Source organism: Neopelma chrysocephalum, unplaced genomic scaffold (assembly GCF_003984885.1).
Source record: "Neopelma chrysocephalum unplaced genomic scaffold, ASM398488v2 Primary Assembly neopelma1_23, whole genome shotgun sequence".
NCBI classification, from domain to species: domain Eukaryota; kingdom Metazoa; phylum Chordata; class Aves; order Passeriformes; family Pipridae; genus Neopelma; species Neopelma chrysocephalum.
The window spans coordinates 5,586,790-5,613,810 of record NW_020897691.1 but is presented as its reverse complement, the minus strand read 5'-3'; the positions used below and the strand labels follow the sequence as shown (position 1 = coordinate 5,613,810).

The 27,021-nt window shown below is 39.8% G+C and overlaps 1 protein-coding gene across 1 annotated transcript in view; it reads right to left on the bottom strand.

Moving 5' to 3' along the window:
• Positions 1-27,021, bottom strand: part of PCNX2 (pecanex 2) — a 160,503-nt gene that overhangs the window by 2,635 nt on the left and 130,847 nt on the right. The window contains exons 26-33 of the mRNA XM_027685374.1: positions 24,875-25,128; positions 20,281-20,514; positions 17,983-18,086; positions 10,085-10,229; positions 8,844-9,074; positions 8,230-8,504; positions 7,044-7,231; positions 1,026-1,474 (exon numbers count right to left, since the gene is read on the bottom strand). Coding sequence (XP_027541175.1) covers positions 1,026-1,474; positions 7,044-7,231; positions 8,230-8,504; positions 8,844-9,074; positions 10,085-10,229; positions 17,983-18,086; positions 20,281-20,514; positions 24,875-25,128 — 1,880 coding nt within the window. The remainder of the gene's footprint in view (positions 1-1,025; positions 1,475-7,043; positions 7,232-8,229; positions 8,505-8,843; positions 9,075-10,084; positions 10,230-17,982; positions 18,087-20,280; positions 20,515-24,874; positions 25,129-27,021) is intronic.

Genomic DNA, 27,021 nt, shown 5'->3' with positions numbered 1-27,021 from the left:
TGGAAAAACTCTAGGGAACTGTACCATACATGGTATTTTTGGGTTGAGAGCAAAGTACACACAGGCTAAGGAGCTTTTTTCACTTGAGGTTTGGACAATTATTTGGAAACTAGGGAAGTTATACACAGTTCAGAATGATAGTAACAGAAAAGTGAGTTGGACTTGGATATCCACAGTCTTCCCCTGTTACCAGTTTGGTTTTGATAGGCCAAATGTGAGTGTCTAATTGTGTTGTCTAGTCACAGTCACCCTTCATTCTCTAGCTCATCTCACGTTTCTGCTCTCTGGTGCTCAGGTCAAATTTTCAAAGTTCAGGACAGCAACTGATGGCAGCCAAAGTTAAATGAATATATTTACATAGACAGTAAAAGGATAATACTACTATGTGCACTGAATTTTCCAGGGAAGATGGGAATCGAACTGGGAGCCTACTGGGAAGAAGTCTGGAAGTTCTTTGTGTGTACTGTTTAATCACAGGGCATGCAGGTTTCCTTTGGTAAATAGTTCCTACAGAATTCCTTTCAGCAACAAGGTTTTGGATCTTGGATTGAATTTCTAGTCAGAGAGGGGGACAAGAACAAGTGTCTTGTTCAGGGGGAACCGTTCTTCTTCCTACAAATAATTTTAATTCCTGCATAAGAAGGCAAGGAAGGAGCTATTTAGTCTGCTTATGATGGTACTCAGCACTTGGGCTGCAGAACAGGGAGATTTAAGTCCCTGGTTTGAGTGAAAGAAAGGGACTTTGCCACAGTTTGCAATTTCAGGTGTGTGACTAACAGCCAACCTGTCATTTACTTACAAATACACTCACTCTCATATACACACTAATATTAAACAGTCTCATTTTCATTGTGATGCAGCAAAATCCAAAACAAATACCAAAATCCTGGCATTGTTTTGGAAAAAACTATTTTCTGACCAGTGAGAAGGAAGAAACCAAATAGTGGTGAGGACAGTTGAAGAATGGGATGGCAGAGCAGTACAGGAGCTCACACTCAGGGCCGCTGTTTTGGCTTCAGCCTTACCCGAGCTGCCTGACTTGCTGCTCTAGCAGAGGGACCCATGGCAATATTCATACTGCTGGATGACTGGGTGTCACTGGTGTTTCCTCCATCTGCAGCTGAGAGCCCAGAAATCACTAAAGCACTTGAAAAACTTCTCTTGCCAAACAGCAGGCTGAGAGTTGAGCTGGTGGAAGAGGCCAGACTGGACCTGAGCATTGCTGCTGCTCGGTCCTGCACAGTCAGCTGGCCAGCAACAGGAACAGCAGGGGACTGGGAAAACACAGATGTTGCTGAATTGTGGAATGACAGCTGACTACTAGAAAGCCTTTGGGCAATTTCGTGAGCAGATGTAGATGTCTGGATGAAAGGCTGGCGGCTTTCTCCAATTGGTCCAGAGTGACTTGAAGCTGGGGGCCTTTGGTTTAAAGCAGTGTGTGCCTGGACAGACTGACTCCTGGGTTTTCTCCTGCCTGTAAAAGGAAGATTAATATAGTTAAGTAAGTGGCATTCTGATGAACTCCATGCTATTGACAGTGTCCCATGTGTACATATTACTGTTGGCATATTACCACTAGTTTTACCAGCATAAGAATCCCAAGAATAACAGGAGTAACATACTGCCAAATCTATGAATCTTTGTGTTTTCCACTACAGGGGTTCAGAGTTTTGGTCAGAATAGCCCTAGTGGTTCTGTACTGCGTCAAAAGAGAGGGAAATGACAAAAGACCCCAGGGAAAGTACTCTAATGACGGGCTCCCACCTATTCTGCCACATACATTTTAATAAGCCCAGTGAATGATTATGCATAGCTTTGCTGTAGCTGCTCCCTTTTGACAATCACACTAATGTTGAATATCTACCTTAAATGGCTTGGTGTAATAAAATGCAACAATAAAACCAAAAAATTAAAACAATGGCACATTAAAAAGAATTATTCCTGCATATGGGGAGAGAGAATTTGAGAATTCAACCAAGTGGAAGAATACAGCATTCAAGCCATAAGACAGTTTTTAAGACTCTATCTGAGTTCCAAGATAAATATTTACAGTATACCACAGATTGAAAAGACATGAATGCTTCTAGTTAGGGTAGACTATTGGAGGTCTGAATGAGACCCACATAAGACTCTTGTCCCATTCTGTGAAGCATCTCAATGCAACCACTACTGGATAGAGAGTAGATTAGCGATGCTATTCTGACACACCTAGACAAATTCTTCCTGTGCATATACATCCCCATAGTTAACATTTATATCAACACCTTATGTCATTCAGGCAAATAATTTCTGCATTTCTTATGCTAGCATATTTAAATAGCCATAGAATGAAAAATCATAAAATACTGGCCAGTGAACCCACCAGATACCTGCCTGTACCCAGGCGTTCTGCAAATGGCAGGTTGGCATGTGCCACAGGCCCCAAAAGAGTTTACTGTTTCTGCAGACAGGCTCTAACCCAGGCTTACACAGCAAATATCCCATCACACGAGTGCCTGCTTGGCTTTTTTGCTTTCCAGAAAACTCCAAACATTAACACAAGCTGGCATTTTGGTTTCCTAGCTATAGTTGTGGGGTAGGGAGTTGATGCCAGAAGATCTGTTGAGAGCCATCAACACAGAAACAAGTTTTTCTGGCAGGCATTTCCAGGCTGTTGGTAATATTTTTTTTTGCTTTGGTTTTCCCCAATACTCGAACTCCTCCAAACACTGAATTTTTGCTGGCATAAAGGAATATAAATCTCACACTATCTTCTAGAAACATGACTGCTGAATTCATACAGGTTCAGCAATGCAGAATTTTATATCCAAGCTATTTACAGCATATAGCTGAAATACGCTGTTTTACTTCCACAGACCTGCTTTCCAGAGGCTGGTATCATTATCCCCATTTTTCAGATGCTGAAGCAAAGAGAATTTAGGTAACTTGGCATGGAGTCAGATAAGCAGAGCTGGGCTACACATAACTGGAGCTCTTTAGCTGGACTAAAACCTAGTTGGTTTGGCAAGTATTGAACACTTTCACACCTCATTTACAATGTATCTTTAGTTCTACTTTTATACTACAACCAATAAAATAGTAATTTTCCTAAGATGGCATGGAAAGCAGCGTTCTCTGTAATAAGAGCCCCAAGATCTCTGCTTGAGAGTGATAGGACAGATGCACATGGCTCTTGGAAGTGCCTGGACAATGCTTTCAGGCACATGATGTGATTCTTGGGGTGGTCCTGTGCAGAGCCAGGAGCTGGACTTTGATAGTCCTTGTGGATCACTTAGAACTCAGGATATTCTATGATTCTATGGCTCCTGTGTACCACATTGCCAGTGTCCTCTGCCCTTCACCTGTGATCAACACGGGGGCTGTGCGCTGTGATGGGGGTCAAACCTGGCTGCCATGCTGGCAGCTGGTCTCCGCAGGGATTCAGGTTCTTCAAACCCTGGGGTTTGGTTTAAGTGCTTTGGTTTCTACATCTGAAGGTTATTTTAATATGTTACCTTTTTTAAATAAAAAGAACAGACTGGAATTAAGAATAGAGGGGCTGCGGTGTGTTAGTTTGTGCAGGGGCTAACATGGTCCAACATCTGTTTGTGATTTAAACTGCCAAGCTGACCCCTCTCCAAAAGTATTCTATATTCATCCCAAATGCAGTGGTTACAGCATTGGACAGGAGACCACCCGCATCTACACATAAATAACCCTGTCCCTGAAAACACTTAGGAAAAACAAAGGCTATTTTATAAAGTGCATCATGAAATAAAGACACTTCGGGGAGAACCCCACACATTTCCAGTGCTCCTGATTTTGGTCGCACTTTTATAAAGGGCTTTCATTGCATATTGCAGACTCAGTGGCACCAGGCTGCAAAACAAAATATGAAATATGAAAAAATTATATGCACTTGATTCATAGATTATGAGTCTAGAAGGAATTGCTATGATCATCTAGTCTGCTCTCCTATATAGCATGGGCCACAGAACTTCCTGGAATTAATTCCTGTGTGGTATTATTAATTACTACTGTGATTTTTAAAAATGCATCCAGTATCTCCAGTCATGGAGAATTCACCTTAATCCTTAGTCACTTGTTTCACTGTTTATTTACTCTCTCAGTATTAAAAATGTGCTCTTGATTTCAAATCTGAATTTGTTTAGCTTTGTTATATCCAAGTCTGCTCAAATCGATGGTCTTTAGTCACCTTTCATTGCCCAGGTAAGTGCTTACTTACAGACGATGATCAAGGCACCTCTTACAATACCAATTGTTTGAAAGCAATGAATCTTTCACTCCAAGACATATTTCCCAGATCTTTGATAATTTTTGGCTCTTCTTTGAAGTGCTTCCAAACTAAAAATGTCATTCCTGAATTAGGGCACTAGAACTGTGAGAGGTAGTCCAACACTGTCCTGGACGAAAGCCAGACTGACAGACATGACAGACAGATCACCCTAGTCATTCTGGTTTTTAACAGGCATAGCATAAGTTCTTTCCCAGTGCTCTGGTATTGCCTTAGTGTCCTGATGCTTATTGAAGATTGAATACACCTTGCTTTTTAACCAGCTCTCTTAAAAACCTTCTTGAATTAGTCATTTGGATTTGCTCAATTAATGATCAGATCATAGAAATAGATTATCTGCATTTTTCCCAATTAAACTAGACTTTTTTTTTCATTTCTGCAGATTGGCAACTCTACTTTTCTATATAGTGACAGATCAAGACCACTGTTAGGATTTCTTTTGCTTCTTAATACTCTTTAAAAATAAACAGCCACAAACCCACTTTAATTTTTTTGTCCCTAATGGTCCTAGCCAAAATCAACTTCTTTCATTCTCTGTAACCAGTATCTCAGGATTGAATACGGATTTGCATTTGCTGTTTTCCACTTCCTTTCATATGTTGTGCGTTTCTTCATTTTACCCAAAACCAGGTTGCTTTTCTTAACAAAGTGTGACTTTCTCTCTTGATAGTGGTTTTCTGGGCACCCAACATGTTATTTTAGACAACTCACAATTAACTTACTTTATTGTGCTCAGGATCATTATTTCACAATTAAGTTTGCTACTCTGATTATTGTGGTGTCAAGTTATGAGTATGCACATGGGGATTTCTCTAGCATTAGACTCAATTAAAAGCAGCAGTTATTTTATTCTTGCAATATGATTTATATTCAGGGCAAGATTTTTTCCACTTCTGTCCATTATCTTTAATGATAGGCCAAAATAATCTAATGGGAGACAAAGAAGTGTCATACCCCTCTAGTTCTCTGCTTTAATTTATACAGTACTGCTACAAACTTGTTGAAAGGTAGAGTTAATTTGCTTTACATTACAAGTCCTGATCCCACAGTGGTAGATCTCAGAGTGACTCACTGCCAAACTTAGAATCATAGAATGACTTGAGCTGGATGGGACCTTAAAGATCATCAAGTTCCAAACCCCCTGCCATGGACAAAGACACCTTTCACTAGACCAGTCTGCTGAAAGCCCCATTCTGGCCTTGAATACCTCCAGGAGTAGGACATCCGCAACTTCTCTGGGCAACCTGGTCCACTGCCTCACCACCCTCACAGTAAAGATTTTTTTCCTAATATCCAATCTAAACTTACTCTCTGTTTAAAGCCATTCCCCCTTTTCCTGTCCTTGTAAAAAGTCTCTCTCCATCTCTCTTGCGGGCTTCCTTCAGGTACTGGAAAGCCACAGTTAGGTCACCCTGAAGCCTTCTTTCCTCCAGGCTAAACAAACCCAATTCTCTTCACCTTTCCTCACAGGAGAGGTGCTCCCTCCCTCTGATCATCTTAGTGGTCCTCCTGTGGACCTGCTGCAAAGGTCAATGTCCTTTCTGTACTGGGGACCCCAGAGCTGGATGCAGCACTCCAGGTGAGGTCTCACCAGAGCAGAGGGGCAGAACCACCTCCCTCAATCTTCTGGCCGTGTTCCTTTTGATGCAGCCCAGGACACATTTGGCTTTCTGGGCTGCAAGTGCACATTGCTGGCTTATGTCCAGCCTCTCATCCACCAGCACCCCCAAATCCTTCTTGGCAGGCTACTCTCGATCTGTCCATCCCCCAGCCCATATTGATACCAGGGGTTCCCCTGACCTAGATGCAGGACCTTGCACTTGGTCTTGTTAAACCTCATGGGATTCCCATGGGCCCACTTCTCAAGCTTGTCCAGGTCCCTCTGGATGGCATCCCGTCCCTCAGGTGCATCAACCACACCAGTCAGCCTGGTGTCACCTGCAAATTTGCTGAGGGGGCACTCGATCTCTTTGTCTGTGTCATTAAATAACACTGGTCCCAGTACAGACCCCTGAGGGACACCACTTGTCACTGATGTTCATCGGGACTGCAAGCCATTGACCACTACCCTCTGGATGTGACAGTCCAACCAGTTCCTTATCCTTACTACTCAACATACATGTACAATGTCAAGGCCAGTAGTTCTACCCTGTGAATACATCTGAAGTACTTTTGAATCCATAATTTGAGAAGGGTTCAGCTGTTCATTGACAGAATCATTGGCAGCATTTAATTTTCTCTTGGTAACTGCTGTATAGACATAAGAAGCTATTTTCCATTTGTTTGTTCTCTGCATGTGCTGATGAACAGCCAAACCGATTCCTCAAATAAATTGTCATAGTCCTTCCAAGATAATTAAGATTGTTGCATACTTTCATTCTACTGTTCCCAGCCAACAGTAAGCAGAGGTTCACTGTGATGAGGTTTCCCTGCATCTCTCATGTACACTCTCTCCCATCTGCATTTTTTTTTTGTGGCATTCTTAATGGCACCTGCTAGTCCAAAAATTACACATAATGGACTTTTGATGGGAAGCTTTGGTGAATCACATCTGTCTTACACTGTCCCAATAAATACCTGGAACAGTATCAGGAAGCCATCTCCTACATGTTCTTGGTCATCAGAAAAGACAAAGTGCTCTCTTACTGAAATTAGTTTTCCACTGGATTTGAGCATGCCCCAGAGACATTTGCCTATGCAGCCCCTCAGGAGAAAGATACAGAAAAAGCCAAGTAAACTGCACACATACCTGCCCGCTGGTGCACCTCTTGAGATGAAGCTTGTAACTGAGGGGTTCCATCTCTCGTGGGCTGCGAGCTACTGCTCTGGCTTGAATTGCCTGTGGAATGGTTGCCAGATGAAGACCCCCCTCCACTATCCACCTCTTCAACGTTACCTCTCTCGTGGTGAGCTGCTGCATGGCAGTCCTTCCGCATTCTGTTTGCAGGAACACACGCATGGTCAGCCACTTGTTACACATGAAAATTTGTCACCAGTGTTAGGTGCCCTCAAAAATGTGTAATTGTTCTCTCTTATGCCACTGCACTCTTCTGACATTTTATGAGATGACAAAGATGATGATATGGTAAGCTTATGTGGAACAAAATTGTATATGACACAAACCAGATCTTTCCTTGTCTGTGCTAAGTGCCTTTGGAATGCTGTGGGACCTTAGGATTCTTTATCTAATGTTACAGTGGTCTCTAAAGATCAACTTCTGCATAAGGTAACCAAGTAGCAAAGAGAAATGGGCTGGAGGGAGCTCGAACGGATGAGCTGGGTGGGAAACCAGCATGGCAAGCCATGAGATTTAATCTTGACGTTTTAACGCAGGTCTTAGCATGTGAGCTGGCTCCCATAGTCTCTCCATGGTTCTCTGCCTTTCCTCAGCTCCAGTGGCAATAGGGCAGGTGGAGGGAATGAGACAAGGGAGTTACTGCTGTACCAAAAGTGCATGTAGGAACAATGTGGCAGGTACTGATCATGCATGCTTAGGGGAAGTCAGGCAGTTTTGGTTAATAGCAAGTATGTTTTCAGATGTGTTTTGGTTAAGAACAATGACTTGGGGATGATTATCTATACTGCCAAAGCTTTGGAGCATAACCCACCAGCATATTTACTCGTGTTCTGACATGTCACAGTTACAGAAAAGATACCCTTATTTAGAAGGCATAAACAGTAAAATTCCAAGGAAAAAGGGAAATGTCTGTAGTGCTAAGTGATTTGAATGAATCTTAGTGAATGTGTAGAAAGCTTTGCCATGAATGAGTTAATGAATTTTCTTATCTGCAGTACAATTTTGTTATATTTTCAGTTATTTGCAATTAATTTTTTGCTTATAGATAACAATACAGAATTACTCTCTTTTAACAGAAAATACAGTGAAACCACCGACCGCAGGGTCTCTATTGGCATAGCCAAAATTTAACACCTACCTTAACCATTTGGATTTGAACCACTTTTTAATGTTGTCCAAACTGACAGGTCCCCCCCAAATGTTCCTCAGTTGGCTGTGTGTCCCAAGGTACGAAGTGGTTAAAGGGGAAACATACATTGGATATCCCAGTGGCTGATCACATGAAGAATTTATTAAGTTCCGCAAGACCTGTTTATTGTTCTGGATGCTTCCTCTCTCCGGGTTACGATTGCGTAAGAAAATCAGTTCCTGCTGCTGCCCAGCCCAAAGCCCTCTGACGCACTCCTTGTTGACCTACAGGCAGGTTAAAAACATGCGGATCATGGGAAAACATTTGCTACTTAAGATGCACAACTACAGTATCCAGGTAGAATGGCAGTGGCTGTGTGTGCAAACACCTCATGTCTTTGCACCAACAGCTTTTATGAAGCTACTCCCTGCTAAAGCCTGGAATTTCAGATACACAAACATGTAGGTGCAAAATGGAAGTCAACTGAAGAGAGCTCTTTCAGCCTCCAGTCCCTACTCCGATAACTACAATTGACTTCTCCTTTTGTCCACATGGCTCAGAAATAATATTAGTTACCACAGCCCTAAATTACTGCAATATTAAAAAGATGTTATATGTTGTACCTTGATCACCTTGAAGCTCAGGTAGCTTTTGTGGAGCATGATAACTTTATATTCATCTGCTCCTTCATCTACGACATGTCTCAGGGTCAGCAGCTCCTCTCGATTGGAGAGCACAGCGCTGCGCCAGGCTGGGTCCCCTTCGTGACAGATCACAACCTTTTCTTCAAAGGATTGGATTGCTTCATACAAAACTGCTGGGTCCTCGTACTCATCTGGGCAGGTGAACTGGTCCTGGTAATACAGGAAAAAGTATCACAAAAGTCAGGTGTATCTGTGAACACACAGAAACTATTAACAATAAACAAAACCCTGTTTTTCAAACAGTTGCCAGATGACCCCCCCAGTGACTTGCCATTTGATAGCATGTGTCTTTTGGCAGGTAGAACAATTAATTTAACAGTAATATAGAAAGGTATGATTTTTGCTTTATTGTAACCTGTTCTGGTCTCATGCCTCCACTGGACAAAAACACTCGGAGAATGCCAGCTTACCCACTTTATCTTATGAAGTGCAAAACCATGGGAGGCAGAACTTTTGGGTAACTTGGAGGGAGATTGGAATCATTGGGGCATTCCACAATTCTTGTGAAAATCCTTGTTTTTATTCACAAAATCCACAAACAATTGCTGGGACTGGGAATCCATCAACAGATACCACAGTATTGTAACTTCAGCTGTCCCGCAGCACCACGGCCAGCGAAAAATTATTGTGTCAAAGTATCAGATCGGAATTCACAGCAGTTCAGTAACATTCAGAACAATTATAAATATAATTCATTATAAAGGCATATGATACTAAATCATAACATGCCAGAGCAAGAATAAAATCAACTCCATACTTTATAGGGCCTGACCCGAAATTAGCAATGAAATCAGCTATGAAGTCAGTATAATCAATGTATTTCCTTTCAATCTAGAAACCATATTTATAGTATCTGTGCAAGTAAAACATAACAAGACTGTCAGTTTTGTTTTGATAAAAAATGCAGGGTCAAGATCTCTTAAATGAATGGTTTCAAATGGGCAGCTAGGGGATACAGAAAAGAAGATCAAGTGAACGCAAAATAAATGCCAAGGTTTTCAATCTTGGTGAAGGTGTTTCTCAGAAAAGGCAACAAGTACTCCATTTCCCTCCTTTCCCCCCCCTTCCTTTGGACAGTTGCTAAGGTTTGCTACATTTTCCCAAGAAAACAGATACAATAGTAAAGTTAAAATAAATAAGTAAATAAATAAATACACTACCTGATGTAGCTTCAGCGACATTCGTATTGCAGGGGCAACAACCTTATGCAAGAGATCCATGTCTGCAAAGACCCACTCATCTTTTGCTGCTATCCGAAAGTCTCCTTTGAACAGTGCATGGAGCCCATAAAGAAAAGAGTCCAAGCTGTAAGAGAAAGGCAGCAGTCATTCCCAGAAGTCATTCCCATCTCACCAAACAGGATCTGTCAGCCCCAGCCACATGCTGGCTTGTGTGGTGGTCGGTGACCCTTTGGCACAGGGTGAAAGCTTGTGGTGGGCATAAAGCATCACATATTTCTAATGAAAAAGCATTCCCTGGGGTAGGTGGTTTTCCTTCTGCTTGTGCTGTAAACGCAGCCACGAAATGAATGTGGTACCTAGAATGAAAGATGGCCTCAGGATGGGTGACTGAGTCACAGGGTGCCTCAGGGCGCTGCTTCTTTGCAGCTGTGCCAAAGAGACCAGGTCAAAGAGTGCCAGCTGCACTCTCTGTGCAGGCAGCACAATCTGCTTCCTTATTTGAAAGTTTATTGATAAGTTCTGTTAGCAGCTCTTGTGAGGTGAAAAATCATAATTTAAAAAAAAAGCTGTAAAAAATATTTTCAGCAAGACTTTGCCGTGAAACTCAAACCTAAAAGTGAATATTAAAGCAGATGTACTGAGAATACAGTTTCAGGAACTGTGCAGCAAACCAGGTGAGAGCACACGCGTTTCATACTGAAACAACGAACCCTAAAGCAAATATGCACTAAGTTCCTTTTTTCTAGTCTAAGAAATGAGATGTAACCAGTCCTGCCAGACCTTGGATGATGGTTTGCCTGGACCTGAGACTTAAGCATGAAGTAAAAGGTAAAAATTGAAGTAGTTGTTAGAAAATGGTTGCATGAGGGCTTTGTGAAGGGAAACGACCAGCCTTCAGCTCCACTCTACACCCCAAATTATGAGCTTCCCACACCACCACCACAGCCACTTGTATAATGCCTGTAGCAGGGCTGCTGGCCTAATGCTGCTCTGAAGAAGTGACCTCAAAATAGAGGAAAACAGACTCATCTGTTAAAAACAGGAATCTCTTGCAAACCCTCAGGACATAGTTTCATCTACCTGCCAAGATTTTAGTCAGTCTTACAACAGTTGCTTTTTTAGATTGTAAAGGCTCTGAGGAGAAGCTGCATTAAGATGTTAGTGGTTTTCATTACTGCCCAGCCATTCTCTTGAGAACATATAATCTTTCTACATAATTGAGCTTTCTTATTTTAGAATAAGAAAAAAATCTTTTAAATGTTTTCTCTGAGAGGGAGAAGAGAGATTGGGAGAATGCTTGGCCTATCTTCAGCTCAAAGGCATTCTTATTTTGCTCTTGGTGGGTGGCATGGTTTAGAAATTAAAATGGAAATATATATGTTGTTACCAGAAAAACAGCTGGATACTGGTTTTCTCTGCAAAAGCGCCATGTAATACAAATCAACTAATCAGACCAAGGCCAGGGAGGAAGGCAGGGCTGCTGTTGCTGCTGGGAACATGAGGAGTACAGGGAAGCTCTTGTGAATTCTTAAACTGATTTGCATTTATTAGTACCAAGTTACGTATTAAAACATGCCTATGCAAGACAGGCACTTACACTCAGATCTTCAAAACATTCGAGCACTGATTTCAGTGGGAGTTATTATGTGTCTTCGAGGAGTGGGTCCTGATCCCCACTGACTTTCAATCGATCATCTCCACAGTTCAGAAAATGATAATATACTCAAACCCTGCTTAATAACTAGGAAAGCCCTAGAATAAACCATTAAGGGGAGGGAGGAAATGGTGAATGCAGCCAGTGTGGTGAAATATGTGACTATCATCTCCTTTGAAAAGGCTAGACATCAGGAAGGGTCCTTTCACTTGCCCACCCGCTAGACAACATCAGCATACACAGCTCAATTCTTACCTGGAAAAAACACTTCTGTACCTAAATATTCTTCCCAGGATGAAACCGTAAAAGCTACCCTGAATTCTGCACCTAATGATGATCTATAGTATAGTATTTTCCCCATATAACCATCCCTGTATTTGATCTGAAAAGTTGGCTGGGAGGAAGGGAGGAGTAGGCAAGAGAAAGAACTGGTTTTTACATCATTAGAGGCTCTCAGCGCCAAATCTGAACACCAGAGCAGACAAAGAGTTTGCATTCACATCTAAGTGTCTTACAGGCATCAGCACATGCTAAACAGGCTGGTGTGAACAGCAGTATGTGCTGAAAGCACAGCTAGGACTAGGACAGCTGTGCAAACTGCAGCTGAGCATCAGCAGAGGGAGCAAAGGGAAGCACGTACAGCTCTCACTGGGCTTAGTTAGGGGAGGCTCATCCATTTCTCATCCCTCTGCATAATAAGTTCTCTAGCCAGCATTTTTAAGAACAAACATGACTGCTACAAGGAGCAAATCAGTGGTAGGCTGAGAGTCAATTATTTAATGTATCATGTTTTCCACCAGAGCAGTCTGGAGGAGATTGCTGTATTCACAAAACCATGGACATCTTTTATTCTCCTGCCAATCGTAATGAGGCTTTTGGGTACATTCTGCCTATAATGTGACACTATCTCAAGCCATTACTTCTGTAACACGCAGCTCTTAATCCATATAAGATACAGTTCTCATTATTCTTCCCATTGTTAAGCTCTCTCCTGAAGACAGTAATGAGATTATAACGAATCTGTAAAGTCAACTGCTTTGATCTCAGGCCTGACTCAAGGTTGTTGCTGCCTTCTTGGCCCACTTTTAACATACCTCAGTTAGTAATCTGCTGCAGTTACAGGCTCGTTCAAAATATTTTAAAAACTAGTTAAGGTAAAATCACATGTCAGAGAAACAACATTAATCTGTAAGAGACATAACTACTATTTCTGGCAACATTTCTAACCCTCTGAGCTAACAACCTGACAAGCTGCTGTCACAACTGTGAGCTATTTTAGAACAAGACTAGTAGGTGCGTGGGAACCGTCGGCCCCTTGAATGTGCAGAAGAGAGGGGATTAAGCAGCGCCACAAATACCAGAGGGAGGGCAACAGTGCCAAAGCAAATACTCCCTCCTACTGCATGCCTTACACTGCTCCAAGAGCTGAAACTATAAGCATTTAATGTAAGCCTGAAAACAGTATGGATGAAGACTAATGAGCTGGTGAATATCTCTGTGTGTATTTTGCACATCAAACCCCATCCTCTGTCTGCAGTTTTTAGACCTTCTCCAATGTTAACTGTAGGTTTATTTAAGGAATAAAGAAACATGCATGTCTGAGAGCTGGCAATGACCTGAATGTTGCAGTTCACCTGAAATATTTTTAGTGGTATCCCTTCTAATTTGATATTTTAGATGTCAGTGGTTGTGAGCTGAGACTCAAACTTTTATTCCCTCCTGCCCTGCTCACCTCTGGCAGGCATCAAGCTGCACCCTCTGCTTGAACTCCTACTAGCATCACCAGCAACATTGTGGCACCATGTCCCACGCCCTCTATATCTTTCTCTCCCCTCAGATGCTGGGCAGTGCAATGGGATGCCCAAATGAGAAGGAGCAAGTGGGGGGAACTGTTTCCCTGGGCTTCAGCATAAGCAGCGGTTCCTCCAGGCAGAGGAATTCCTTGGAATGACTCTGTCCACACTGAGTGGTAAGACCCAGAGGGAGCTAAGGGAACCTGAACAGCCAGGCTTGGTAGTGTTGGAAGTATCTGATGAGAGATTTTTATATTTTTCCAAATTTGAAATGTATACTAAACATTTACTTACTAGTAGATTTGGTGTCCGAATAGAATTATTATGTAATTTTTTTACGAATACACACCTAAACATATCACTCATATTTGAATAAATGAATGGTAATGTCATGTCATTCTTCAAATCGCATTTTGTGCAAGATGCCTTCAAATGACAGTTTAAAAGAGCAAATAATTTGTATAGCAATGTTCTGCCTTCTCAATGAATGCATTTATTATGTAATCTAGTGGTAATGTTAGGTTTCTACTGACATTTACATGAACAGGTACACTGAATAATTATTTACATACATTATATAAGAGCATTTAAAATCTTGGTTTACACAGTGACATTTACTGATTAATAGATTAGACAAAATCATGTGTAAATGAGTGCAAATTGGTAGTTTACATACACAATGTAAACTTGACTCTCAATTCTGCAGTGCACAGCTCAGTGTAACATTACCCTTTACTATTTCTGCACAGCAGTTGGATGACTGTCACTCCTCCAAGACACAGCAAGGACCAGACTTAGTCCAGAGAAAGTTTCCTACTACCTGCATAGTCATAATGAAATATGAACTGCAGAGCACAGATTCTTGGCTAGTTTGCTCACACTGAACACCTGAAAAGCTTCATACAATGAGGAGAAGAGTGCACCACCTCTCTGGCCATTACATCTCAAATTCTAGCGATGCTTTGCAGACAGAATTAATAGAAAGTCCTGAGATGATGTTTGTGGGGTGAAGTCTCAGCCCCACAAAGCCCCTGAAGCTCGAGGGTTTTGAAATATTACAAAGTGCTAGGCCGTTTTCCATGAGAACAGTAAGGCTAATGGGATAGTGCCCATGGAAACAGCCTTGAGTTATAAGGAGTACAAGGTCAAAGCTGTTTGGCGGTGTGCAGGTGCTGCATGCCTAAGTGTTTTTGCAAGAATATGTTTATATTATATGTGTGAGAAAGTAGAAGCGAGCAAGCTCAATAAAAAGCTGCTTGCTGCACTGAGCAGGCAGACATCTCTCTGTCTCATCACCCTGTTGTGTGTCGTGTGTGTTCTTTTCTTCTCGGATCAAGACCTATCGACATTTTACCCCACGACAGATGTTCAAGGTAATTTCTCAGTGCTTACCAGAGTAATCTAAATCTGCATTTTTGCAATCCAGCATTCGAGTGTGACAAAGCGTGTGTTAGGAGCCCTGACCTCTGACAAAATGGGCTAGCTCCCGACAGCCATAGATTCATAGAATGGCCTATTTTGGAAGGGACCTTAAAGATCATCTAGTTCCAACCCTCATACATACATCCCCCTCATGCACACAGCTGGCTGTGGGTCTGCCTGCTCTGACCATTCCTGCAGAAAAATAAAACCCTCTTCAGCACCAGCAGGCTCCAAAAAGGTCCCCAAAATATCATGACACCTTTTTAAGGAAAACTGTGAAGCATCACCTAAGGAATGGTTCTTCCAGCTTTTGAGGACCTTAAGTACTTCTCCACTGTCTGACTGAATGCAGACCTGCAGCAGCCTGGGAGCTGGGGCGAGGACCAGCAATAATGCTCCCAATTACCCTTGGTGAGAGCTGCTGTATCTCTGTCAAACACGGGGAGAAGGGAGGGACCTAACTTCAGTGCCTGAAGCTAATTCTTGGGAGCATCTCCTTCTGGCCTCATCAGGGTTGCACATGTTGGACAAAGTGTCCTCCCCCTGGCATGCTGTATAATTGTATTCCTATCGGAGTCTCACTGACTTACTGCTTCATTGTGTTTGAACCACTTGTGAAGAACTGTATGAAGCAATAAACACAGTAAGTAGGGTCAGAACTTCCCTCCATGCTCAAGTGACTGTATTTGGGGGATTTCTGTTGATAAAGGTCTTGATGTCAGGGGTAGCATACCCACCTTGCTCCTTAGTTAATAATTTCTACTAAATTGGTTTTGTATAGATATATACATTCTCTAAGTAAAGAATAAATGTATTTCACCAAGCTAAAGTCATGTTTTGTAGCTGCAGCAATTTATAACTTCAATTCTGCTACTCAGATTCCTTTTCTATTTCTCAAAATCTTTCTTACAGTGGAAATGTATTAAAGGTAATTTAACCAGGTGGGGAAGTGACACAGTTTTTCCACAGTGAAACTTTTCTAGGGAAAGCTTTTGTGAAGTAGCACTGAAAAAGATACTGACAGAAGATTCCACTTAATCCCTTTTATGTCACAAAATATATTTCAAAAATACGATGATTCAATACTGCCCTGGAGCACTTGTTTAATAAAAAGAAAACAGGACTTAATTAAAGATAGAGGATTATATAGAATAGATTCAGAAAAACAGGGACAGAGCTGTTCACCTCCTATGACTACCCCATTTTTTGCCTTTCTACAGATCTTTTCTCCTCAAGAAAAGTATTTTTAAGTATGGAGTGTCAACTCACCAAAAGACAGGAACTAATTTGGTTTACTGGTAATTTGCCAGCTTTTTCAAAGACATGGTATAACTGCCTCCTTATTGTTAAAATCTTTACAGAACACTTTGCAAATAATTATCCTCAACATTCATACTTTCCATGTTAAGCTTTGGAAAATCTCTGATATTATTATCCCTTTGCATTATCTGCTAACCACATAAGCCAATACAAATAGGTGACATGGTTATTGTATCTGTACTAGTGCCAAAATATCATAATAAAGATTTTAAGATCCAGTGGAAAGTACATGCAATGTGATGACAGTTTGAGGAAGCTTTTGTGATATTTTTAGATGCATTTCTAATATCGCTGGGACCTATCTATTGCATACCCTGATGAAAAATTACTTTAATCTTTTCTCAAACAAAAATCTTAAATGCATATAAACTTTTCCCCAACTCTAAAATCTGGATCATCAAGGAAAAAAAAAGGACAATTTTAGAAATATCAATGACTTACTAAACATCACACTGATTTGAGTGAATTGAAATGAAGGGAGAAGAAACGCAACCCAGAAGAAAACTACTACAGGAAGGGAATGTGCAAGGACTAGTAGAAAAGACACGACAAAAGGCACTTCAGAAAACAGAAATCAGCAGCGCACCGAGAAATAAGCCATGTGGACCACAAACATTTTGTGTGACTCACTGAAAGAGGAAGACATAAAACAAAATGTTACAAATGTCTCAACAGATAACAAAGCTAGAATGAATATTTAAAAGGACTGTTTTATCTTATAACAAAATGCATTCAAAATCACACATGCTGTCTTTGTTTGCTTGTTAGTAAGACAAATCCTCTCTAAGGAGCATGTTGATAGAGGTCTAGGTAGCTTTGCTCACAGTTCTGTGCCAACGTAGCAAGGTCACTTAGAAACTGTGTTTATTCAACTTCTCTAAGGTTACTAAACTCCTGTGAACACAAGGAGTTCAAATAAATCTAATAAAAATCTAAAATTAGGTGAGAAGTTAAACTTCATGAAAATTAGGATTATTACCTTGATAAAATGCCCTATCCATAGAACAATGTAAATTGTACTGTATAAAACCCAAAAAACTCACAAGTCCTAGTGAAAATGGAAGAATCCCTAAGGAAAATAAAAGATGAAGAAGATATTCAGAAACAATCTTAACCAAACATATTTTAATTAACCAGACTTTCTAGGGAGAAGTGTTTTGAATGAATGAACAAATGAGTAAGGTAGACTGTGAACAGACAGAGCTGTAGTCTCAAAAGATCCAAGGTTCTGCCTTCCTTAGTTGCGAGAATGAAGTGGCAAATGAACCGGAATACTGCCCTAAGGAATATAGAACCCTTATGGATTTATTATTATTTAGCTAGCTAACAGTTTTATACACACATATATATATATAAAAAACAGTTCCTCTTCTGGAAGTTTCTTCCTTTTACTGGAATGCTAGAGGAAGCCAGCATTCCAATAGCCAGGCATAAGTGAACACAAGCAATAACCATTGGTACCCATTCTTTCAATGAAAAATTCTGCTTTGCCCTATGAAATAAAGACTGGTATTAGCTATTTAGCCAACTACAAAGTAAAAGATGATCAGGAACGGCAGAAAAAAGCCTATTTTTTGGAGGAATGAGACTTTACTTTGATCTATTATTCTCTTGAGATTCCATATCACGTGAAAAAAGACAAACAGGTCTTTGTTTTAACATGAGGATAAAGGATTCCTAAAAATTACCTGATGGCCATATTGTGAGATGCAGTTCCCAAAGCTCTTCGACCCAATATACACAAGGCAAAGGAAAGCGTCACTAGAGGAGAATCTTCATCACTGTCCAGGTGCTACAAAATTTTAAGATTAGCATGTTACTCTAAATGAAAATACCATCTTTTAAAGCACCACAATACTACAAATGGTAACATACATAAAATTTGCATGTAGCTGGACCTACTCACAAAAACATTCTTTGCAATTAAACAGAACAAGAAGGAAGATCATCACCATTAGAGGCTTTCTGCAAAATGCAAGCTTATTTTGCCCACTGGCTAGAAACAGAACATTTTGTTCTCCAGTGGTGAGATCCCAAGGGAGTGGAGCTTTGAGGGGGTGGGTATTTTTTTGTGGTGTTTTTTGTTTGGTTCCATTCCTCCCCGACATGACATTCTAAACCACAGGAGGTTCCTTATTGTTGAGAGACACTGCAATTGGAGAGAGCCAAAATCCTTCTCATGGGATACAGTTCCTATGAAACCCCGCCACAGATTCCAGAACAACCTATTTGGAAAAGTTTGGAGGCACACACTTTTATTGAATAACAATATCTATCAAAATTGTATACCATTGATGACACTGACATCACATTTTAACAAGCAGTCAAAATATGTCATTTATATTTACTAGCTCAGGAGAGTTTCTTTTACTGAAATTTTCATAAAGAAAACTTTGCAATCAAGCAGGAAGAAAAAACTGAAACAACCCCTCATGCATGTTAATCTTCAGGAGGATATAGATTATTATTTCAGTCCATGCAATGAGTGATTTCTTATAGCTTTCTTTGACTTTAAAATTGAAAACAATTATAATGGAGAATGTAGCTCCTTCTAGAAAATACAATGATTTTCAGGGTTATGTATACAGTGAAGTTGGTTTTTTTATCTCATTTCCTACATGAACTTTACCTCTCTATAGTCAGTGAATTAAAAAACAAAGGTAAAAGATGTAAAAAAAAAAAAGTCTGTGTGTGCATCAGTGCAGGCATTCATTTGCCTTTTTAAGTCTAACTTACATGTTTCAAGTCTATTGGCATCCCTAAGTCTGTTATGTATTTGAAAGTCTCAGCCACAGAACAAGTGAAAAGGCATCATTTAACAGCACTTTCCCTGCACTGTGCAATTCTTTGTGTGTCAGAACTTGGAAGATGAGACACAGAGATGAGAAAAAAAAGAGGTGAAATATACCCAGTAGGAGGAAATGGCAGGGAAGGGCTCAGAAGACAATCCGGTGAAAACAATACCAATATAATGACACGCAGAGGAACTGGTGGAATGGTATTTGGTATTAGAGACATGAGAAGGAACCAAGGTAGAGAAAAAACATTCAGTGATGTTACAAGAAACATTCAGTGATATTACACCAGCTGAGGCCAGTGGTAGCAAACAGGACGTGCAGTCTGTGATCCTGAGCAAAAAACACACCAATACACTGGATGGTGGCCAGGAAAGATACACCTCTCCATTTTTGCCATTATCAGCATTAATCAGAAAATTAGATTAAGGCAATATGCTTGTTTGAAACTGTATTCTCCCCCTGGGCTATTCTGACTATTCCATGGAAATACAGTAGTGCATTTCTGACAAATGACTGCTGACATCAGTAATCTTAGTGGCTCAAAGCATACAAATGCACAGCTGTAAACCTGCCTTTGACCTTCGAGAGCTGCGAGGCAGTTTCACATGGTTTTGTGGTGTGGTTCACATTTGAGTTATGAGCTCTCAGAGGTGACTTATGCTAGCAGTGCGTTTGCCATGCACTTCCCTACCATTCTATAACTGTACCCAAATCCAGGCAAAGTGTTTGAAAAGGATACACAGACATCACAAATGTTTGGCAAATGTACCTAATCACTGGCAACAATGAAGAAACAGTAATCCTCTAATGACATTGCCTGAAAGGAGCCAGCTTTAGCAGTACTTCTGCAAGCAATGGATATATCCATGCTTTCTAGAACTGACAAAATTAACCTTGATGGAAGTGTGCAAAATAAGGAAATGGTTCCGTATTCAAAGACTACCACTCCTTAAAACTCCAGCTTTTGCACAAGGGTAGTCTCCAAAATATGTTTTTTTCATTCCACAAAACATATATTTTCCTTTTATTTTAAATGTAAAAGCTTAAATAAATTTTATTCTATTAAATAAATTTTATTCTATTAATCCTGAGCAAGCAAAAGAGTAACCATGCATCATTTAACTTCTATTCCAAGAATTAAAACTACAACTACTACTACTACTACAAAAAGAAAAAAAAGACTCTTACCTCTACTCTTTTTCTAGCACAGAACTGAATCCAGTCCAGATAAACACTGCAGAAACTAGCTCTCGTTATTCCTTGGAGACACGGAACATAATCTTCATCTATGTTAACGTTAAACATTGCAAGGTCACGTTCAATATAATGCCACTTCGCATAAGGCTGCAGTATCTTTTGGATAGATTCATCTTTTATCCAGTCAAGGATTTTGGGAGAACTTGCTGTAAAGTATATTATACTCTGTTGACAAAATGTGCAAACGTTAGTCACTCTCATCTCTGATTAAAGCAGATATATTTTACACAGAAGAGAATAAATCAAATGCGATCCTAAATCAAATAGGGCCACATTAACTAAATATAATGGTACATATTTTTCCTATTTTTTTACTGCTTGGTATCATTGCTTCACAAAAGTGTTCAGGTTAGAAAGATGATAATAATTGATATCTAAATAGCAGACAACAGAAAAAGAAATAATATTTTTAATACTCTTCCACCTTACAGGAAAATTAATACAATGATAGGAATAGAGAGTTCTAGCATTCAAACATGTTAATTACAGAACACTAGTGGGGTTCTAGAGTCTATTGCCAAGAAGGCAATATTGATAACAGTTTAGGCATATTTTGAAAAAACAGTAGTAGATGATCATATGCTCAAAATAGGGCTCTTTTTTCCTCAATGGACTTACTGTTTTATGATGATGAAGCTTTCCTAATTCTTTAACAAAAACAGCCCCACCATGATTTAACCATAAAGGTAAGATGTCACAGACATGTATGACACAGGTCTGAAATGCCCTGTTTTAATTGCTGTTTTCTTTTGGCATTCAGTAGCACCGGTTTTGTTATTTGTCAATGCAGAATAATGGATTTTTTCTTACGTGTCAGTTTAAGAAGCTGATAACTGATATAATTGAGTTTACATAAAGCACTGAAGGAGGAACAGCACTCAGCAGGAGCTCTTTTATCAAATGCATAAATATTAGAAAGCAGCAACACTCGTATCTCATATCTGTGCCTGAGTTTCTAAGTTCTTCTAACCACTGTGTCTGGAGAAATTAAAATAATAATAAAGAAAATAGTAATTAAAAAAAAATCTATCCAAACAAAACTTAAAGCATATTTTCAAAAGAATATGAAGCTTAAGAAGAAGTTCCAATGCTTTCCATCAACTGGAAAGTCCCACTTTAATGTTTTATGAGTATAATATTAATATATTAATTTAGAATTGGATTCCAAAGCAAACAAGGAGCAAGTGTACACAAATGAAGAGGATGTAGTTCTACTTTACACAGTCAATGGAAACACTACTAAACAAATAAATATATAAAATGAAAAAAGGATGGATTACAAAGGGCAGAACCACTACGAGCCCTTTTAAAACACCCAGATGCTCTCCACAGTTTATCTTTCAAATTGTACAAAAAATATACAAGTAAGAGGAGAATTAAGCTTCAGAGGAAAAAGACAAGTCAGACAGATACAGACTGAGGATGGACCTTTAATTTCTTGGCATGTGGAGAAAATACACTATTTAGAAAAGATTCATGCAGAAACAATAGGAGCTGAAAATACAGCACTCAGCAAATACAGACTTCTTGAATACTAAAAGATGTTTAAATAAGAATATATTGAGAAGAGATGGAGGAGGCACAAGGGAAAAATATCACAGTAGCTGGGCAGGAAATGATTTCAAAACATATGCAGAAGGGCTACAGGAGCTGACCCACTTTATTTGTGGAGAATAAAAATCCTTTTATAAGAAGAAATATTTCTCAGCTGTCAATGAAACTGCAAATGAAATAAATAATGACTTAGGAATAAGATGCTCAGTGCAACTCATTGTTTAAAAGACCAATATGGTAATTATTCTTGAAGGATAGAAGAGTTGAAACAAAGCATACATTCTCTCCATTGATTTTCAAGATAGAGTTTGCTTTTTTTATTATTCTCATCTGTGTTTACAAAGAAGCCAACTCAGCTGGGAAAAAAAAATCAGACCCGCAATCAGACACAGAAACAGCAAAAACTTCTGTCACCTAATTAAATTTTGCTCTTGGTAACTCTTCCAAGATATGTTTTGTGCACAAGTACATCCTCAGCTACATTACAATTCAGAAATAATATTTACAATATTGTAAGCTACAGAGAATAAACCAGGAACACTCCAAATGCTCAGTGCAATGGAAGTGCAGTTCCTGCAGAAACTCCAGCCTAAGTGTTTTCAGAGTTTGTGATAAGGATGTGACCTGAATACTGCATTATCTGTAGTTCTTCTTACAATTACTTTCCTATGCCAATAAAAAGGAAGTGTCAGGGCTTTAAAATGTTCACAGTGAAACTGCACAGGGTCTTACTCAAGATTCCCCCATAAGAAAGAGCTGGGAAAGGAATGAATTCTCACCTCTGCTTCTAATACTGTTTGTTTGGAGGCAAGCATTAAAGAAACAGGACAAAAGCTGATTTGATACATAACAATCTTCTCACCTTCCAAGGCTGTACTAAGGAATTTACCAAATCTTTTTCTAAGCTCCTGTTGATGGAAGAAACTAATTAATTTAAGAATAGGAGAAGAAAATCTCCATATAACTTTCTTCTGGGGAGTGTCATTCTAAAGAAAAGATCTCCTCAGCTCACTCTCCCTTCGCTGAAGGAGCCCCAGCCCAGGCTAATATTGAAGTTGCCAACAGGTTATTATTATCTTTTGTTATTATCTTCTGTTCATCCTTCCCTAAGAAGAGAAGTAGACTAAAGGATCAACACCTTTCTGAGAATGCATATCTGTCAGTGTGGTGTTATAGTACTGGCTCAACTAAATCCAAGCAGAAGAGATTCAATTTTCACACCTTGGGAGCCATCAGTAGTAAACATAAAATCTGCATATGGAGGAGATGGAGCCACAGCCACACCTCAGTGGTGTGGAGATCATTTAACCCACACCCCTTTTACTCAAAACAGGATCAACTAACCACACCTATATCACATGGGATGAAAGTTTGTCTAAGCCATCTTACCTTTGTCAGCTGCTTCTCAGGTGTGTCCAGAAATAGAAGCCCTAAACTACCTTTCAGTTAAGTTTTACTTCCCATGTGATGAACCTCACACTTTCCACAAGTCCTCTATATATTAACTGATTTAAAGGTACAAAAAAAGTTCCAGTTTACAAAGCACAATTCTTCACTGCTGTAAACTAATAAGATGCTCTTTTGATTGCAGCTTAGACTGGGATTTTTTTCAATCTCATTTGCCATCAAAAGCTGAGTCATATGTCAGTTTGCATCTCCAGTTATTCAGGTTACCTTTTAAAGTAAAGCAAAGCAATAGTAGTAACATATTCATTTACAGTTTAAAGAAGGGTTGTTTTTTTTTTGTTTGGGTTCTTTTACCTTATATACATTGCTTTAAATTAATTTATAGCCACAGAACCCACTTATAAAATGAAAAAATCATGCTCACATGCAGTTTTGTTTCTAATTAGTTAATTAAACAAAGCAGGTTGGTTACCAGGCTGTACTGCCTGGAAAATTATTTATGAAATCTCAGTCTGCATTTTACAAAGTAATCAACTGCATGATCAAAGCAGTTTTGTAAGGTAATGAGCTTGCTTTTTACTACATTGGCTCATTTGCAAAAAATGGTGATTAACTTATTTACAACAGGTCTCTCTCCGAGGTTGACAGATTGTTACAATTGCAGAGATATAAGAAGAAAGGAGATGTCAGGGATGGTTGGGAGCTTTAGTAACTGGCTTTGTGGCAATACCAGTGGCATAGGAAGCAGCATTTGGCTCTTGTTGTTTCAGCAGAAGACTATAAAGCCCAGCAAATTCTTCATTTGCTGGACTGGGAATTGTTTTGGCAGAGGATGAAGATGTCTTGCTAGATTATAAGGTTCAATTATTTCGACAAATTAGTATCTGTGTGGTTATTGTGGTCTTAATAACAGTGCAACCATAGAAGTGATGTAAATGAACTGCTGTTTAATCAGTGGAATAAACCAACTTCAAATGTGTTCTGCTACGTATGTAAAACAGAAGGTAAGAAGGCAGTTTGCACTACTAAAAAAGTACATTTGAGAAATAGCTCTTCAGATGTTTCCCAAGAACTTTATGCTTGTTAATCTCTTTTTTTTTTTTTCCCAGAACAAAAGAGCAGTGGAAAGGCCAAGGCAAGAAGAAATAACAAACTGTCAATGAAGTTTTTTTAGAATGCAACAACATAAGTAAGAACGCTTCCTCTGACTTTATCACCAGAGGATGTTTACTCACCTTGATTTCTGCTGAAGCATACCTGAGATTTTCTGTAAGTGATCAGAACTAAATTTAGCAAAGGGAGATATGGATTTATTATCCCTATTTTAGTGGAAGGTGTCCCTGCCCATGGCAGAGGGGTTGGAACTAGAAGAACTTAAAGATTAACCCAAATGATTCTATGGTTCTATGATCTAACATCGAGTCTGTCCACCTGCCAGAGTGTTGTGCAGATGAATAAACGTAAAGCCAAAAATTTCAAATGCTCTTTCTTCTATAGACAGCCAGCATTTCTTCAGTTTGACAAACCTGCCTAGGAATAATGTACACTTTACCAAAGTGTTTACCTTGATATAGTATCTGATAAGTATTCTCCGCAGATCGAACACTTGCAGCATTGTTGCAGCGTTGTTATCAATGATGCTGTATCCTTCCAGGATGTACTGGGTTCGTGTTATTTCCCATGTCAGCCATCGGAGGTTAAAGGCTGCATTACATGATAACAAGTGAGGCAAGTGCCCAGGCTTACAACAGCAGCAGCCTTCGTTGTCTTCATCTCCTTCTGTTATAGCTTCCACTTCTCTCTGCTGGCAATATGTCCCTTGGCAGTGAGAAAGAGAGAGTATGCTGCCAGTTACTGGGGGAGGAGGAAACAAAGGACTTCTTCCAAGCTGAAATTCAAAGTACGTTTGAAGGCTTTAAGCACTTAGCAAAAATCTAAAAGAAAGAGCCACGGCAACAAATTAGATGTGCTAATTGATCCATGTGCAGCAGCAAATAAAGAGGTGTACAATATTTATTCACTATCACCTAATAAAAGCCAAAAGGGCCTGATCTAATGTTCTGAGTGTTGGGTTCTGAACTGAGCTAAACTACAGACCGCAGCTTCTGCCTTAATAAAAACTCACCAGGAAGCAACACTAAAAAGTCTCGCTCCATAAGGCACATTAAGCAAATTGATCCAAGTCTCAGTCTGCTTCTTCAACTAACATTAAGAACACAAAGAAAGATTTTACAGTGTGTTAGAGTACTTGTAAAATCTGGGTTTTAGCAAACTATCTTGAAAAGCAGGTTCCAAAAATAACATCTACTGGGTTGTTCTCTCTCCCACTGGAGTACAAGCTACTCTGGATCAAACATCTCTAATGAATAGCACTAGTGGCAGTACATCATGAGAAGAGAGCAGCTTTCTAATTAGTCTATTACACAGGCTTTAGATCAGAGTAAATTTTTCTAAAAAAAATATGTCACCTCAAAAAGAAATCATAAGGCAGATGCAGAAACAATAATGCAGACTCTGCATTTCTAGCTTGTGCTGCACACACTAGATGGTCAAGCTGAGCCCTTGGGGATTTGAAATCTAGGAATGTGGCTTCTATACCGTGTACGGCACTACTAGTAAAAGCTGAGGTAGACTGCCATGTGCTCCCCCAGTACTCTCAAAATACATGATTTTTATGTTCATGATTTCTGCATCTTTTTAAAATTACTCTCTGTAGGCTGTTGCAGAGTTTGTACATAAACCATCTTTCAAGGCCATCTCCTATGATGCAGGTGACACATGTCATGCACAGGCCTTCTGCCAGAGTTTGAGTATCACCCCACGGACTGCTGATCCCATCAGCTTCCAAACAGTCTCAACAGGAGAGGAAGATGCTAGACACTGTGCTGCAGTTTAACAGCTATAATTCCCTCCCTAGCAGGACCCAAAGACCTGTTGTGTCACTGTAAATGGAAGAAGAATTTAGCTATGTTCATCATCTGAACGTTGGACCAGGAAAGAACGCAGTGCCAGCTCCAATTCCCTGCAGACTGTCAGCACCCCAAAAGAGACCATGGAGCACAGCAGCATTCCAAAGGCCTTTCTGTAGTGCATGACAATTGCTGGGCCCTTGACTGCCTATCCCAGTCCCATCACAACCGTCTGGTCAACAACCTGTGAACTTTAGTTTGTACCAACAGAAGACGCATTCAGAATATTCCCTTCTCCTCACTAAGAAAAACCTTTCAAAAAGTAACAAAATATGCTTAAGTATTGCCTATCGCCTTCTCTTTTTTTGCCTGTACACCTTCTAAAATGTATGCAGCAAGCAAAAACATACAAGAAAAAAAATAGAAAAATCTGAAGGAAATGTGTGAGAAAAAACAGGGTTGTAGTCTTAAGAGATGGGGGAAAAAGATCCAGTATATTCCAGTGATCTCTGTTTAGTTTGCTGTGAATGAAAATTTATACTTTGAACCCAGTATTGTTCGCACACGGATACACATTCCTCCTTAGACCTCGTGGATAAACAATATCAAAATTATGAAATATCTTCAGGTCACCCAAATATGAACATCTTTCCTTTCAACACTGCCACAAAGTACAAAACATGACCTACTAAGCTGACATTTCCAGTTGGACTGGACATGAACTGGACTGCTTCTGCTTCATATTTCACATATTTCTACATGAATTAACACTTAATTCCTCCACAACAAAAAACCCAAGAAC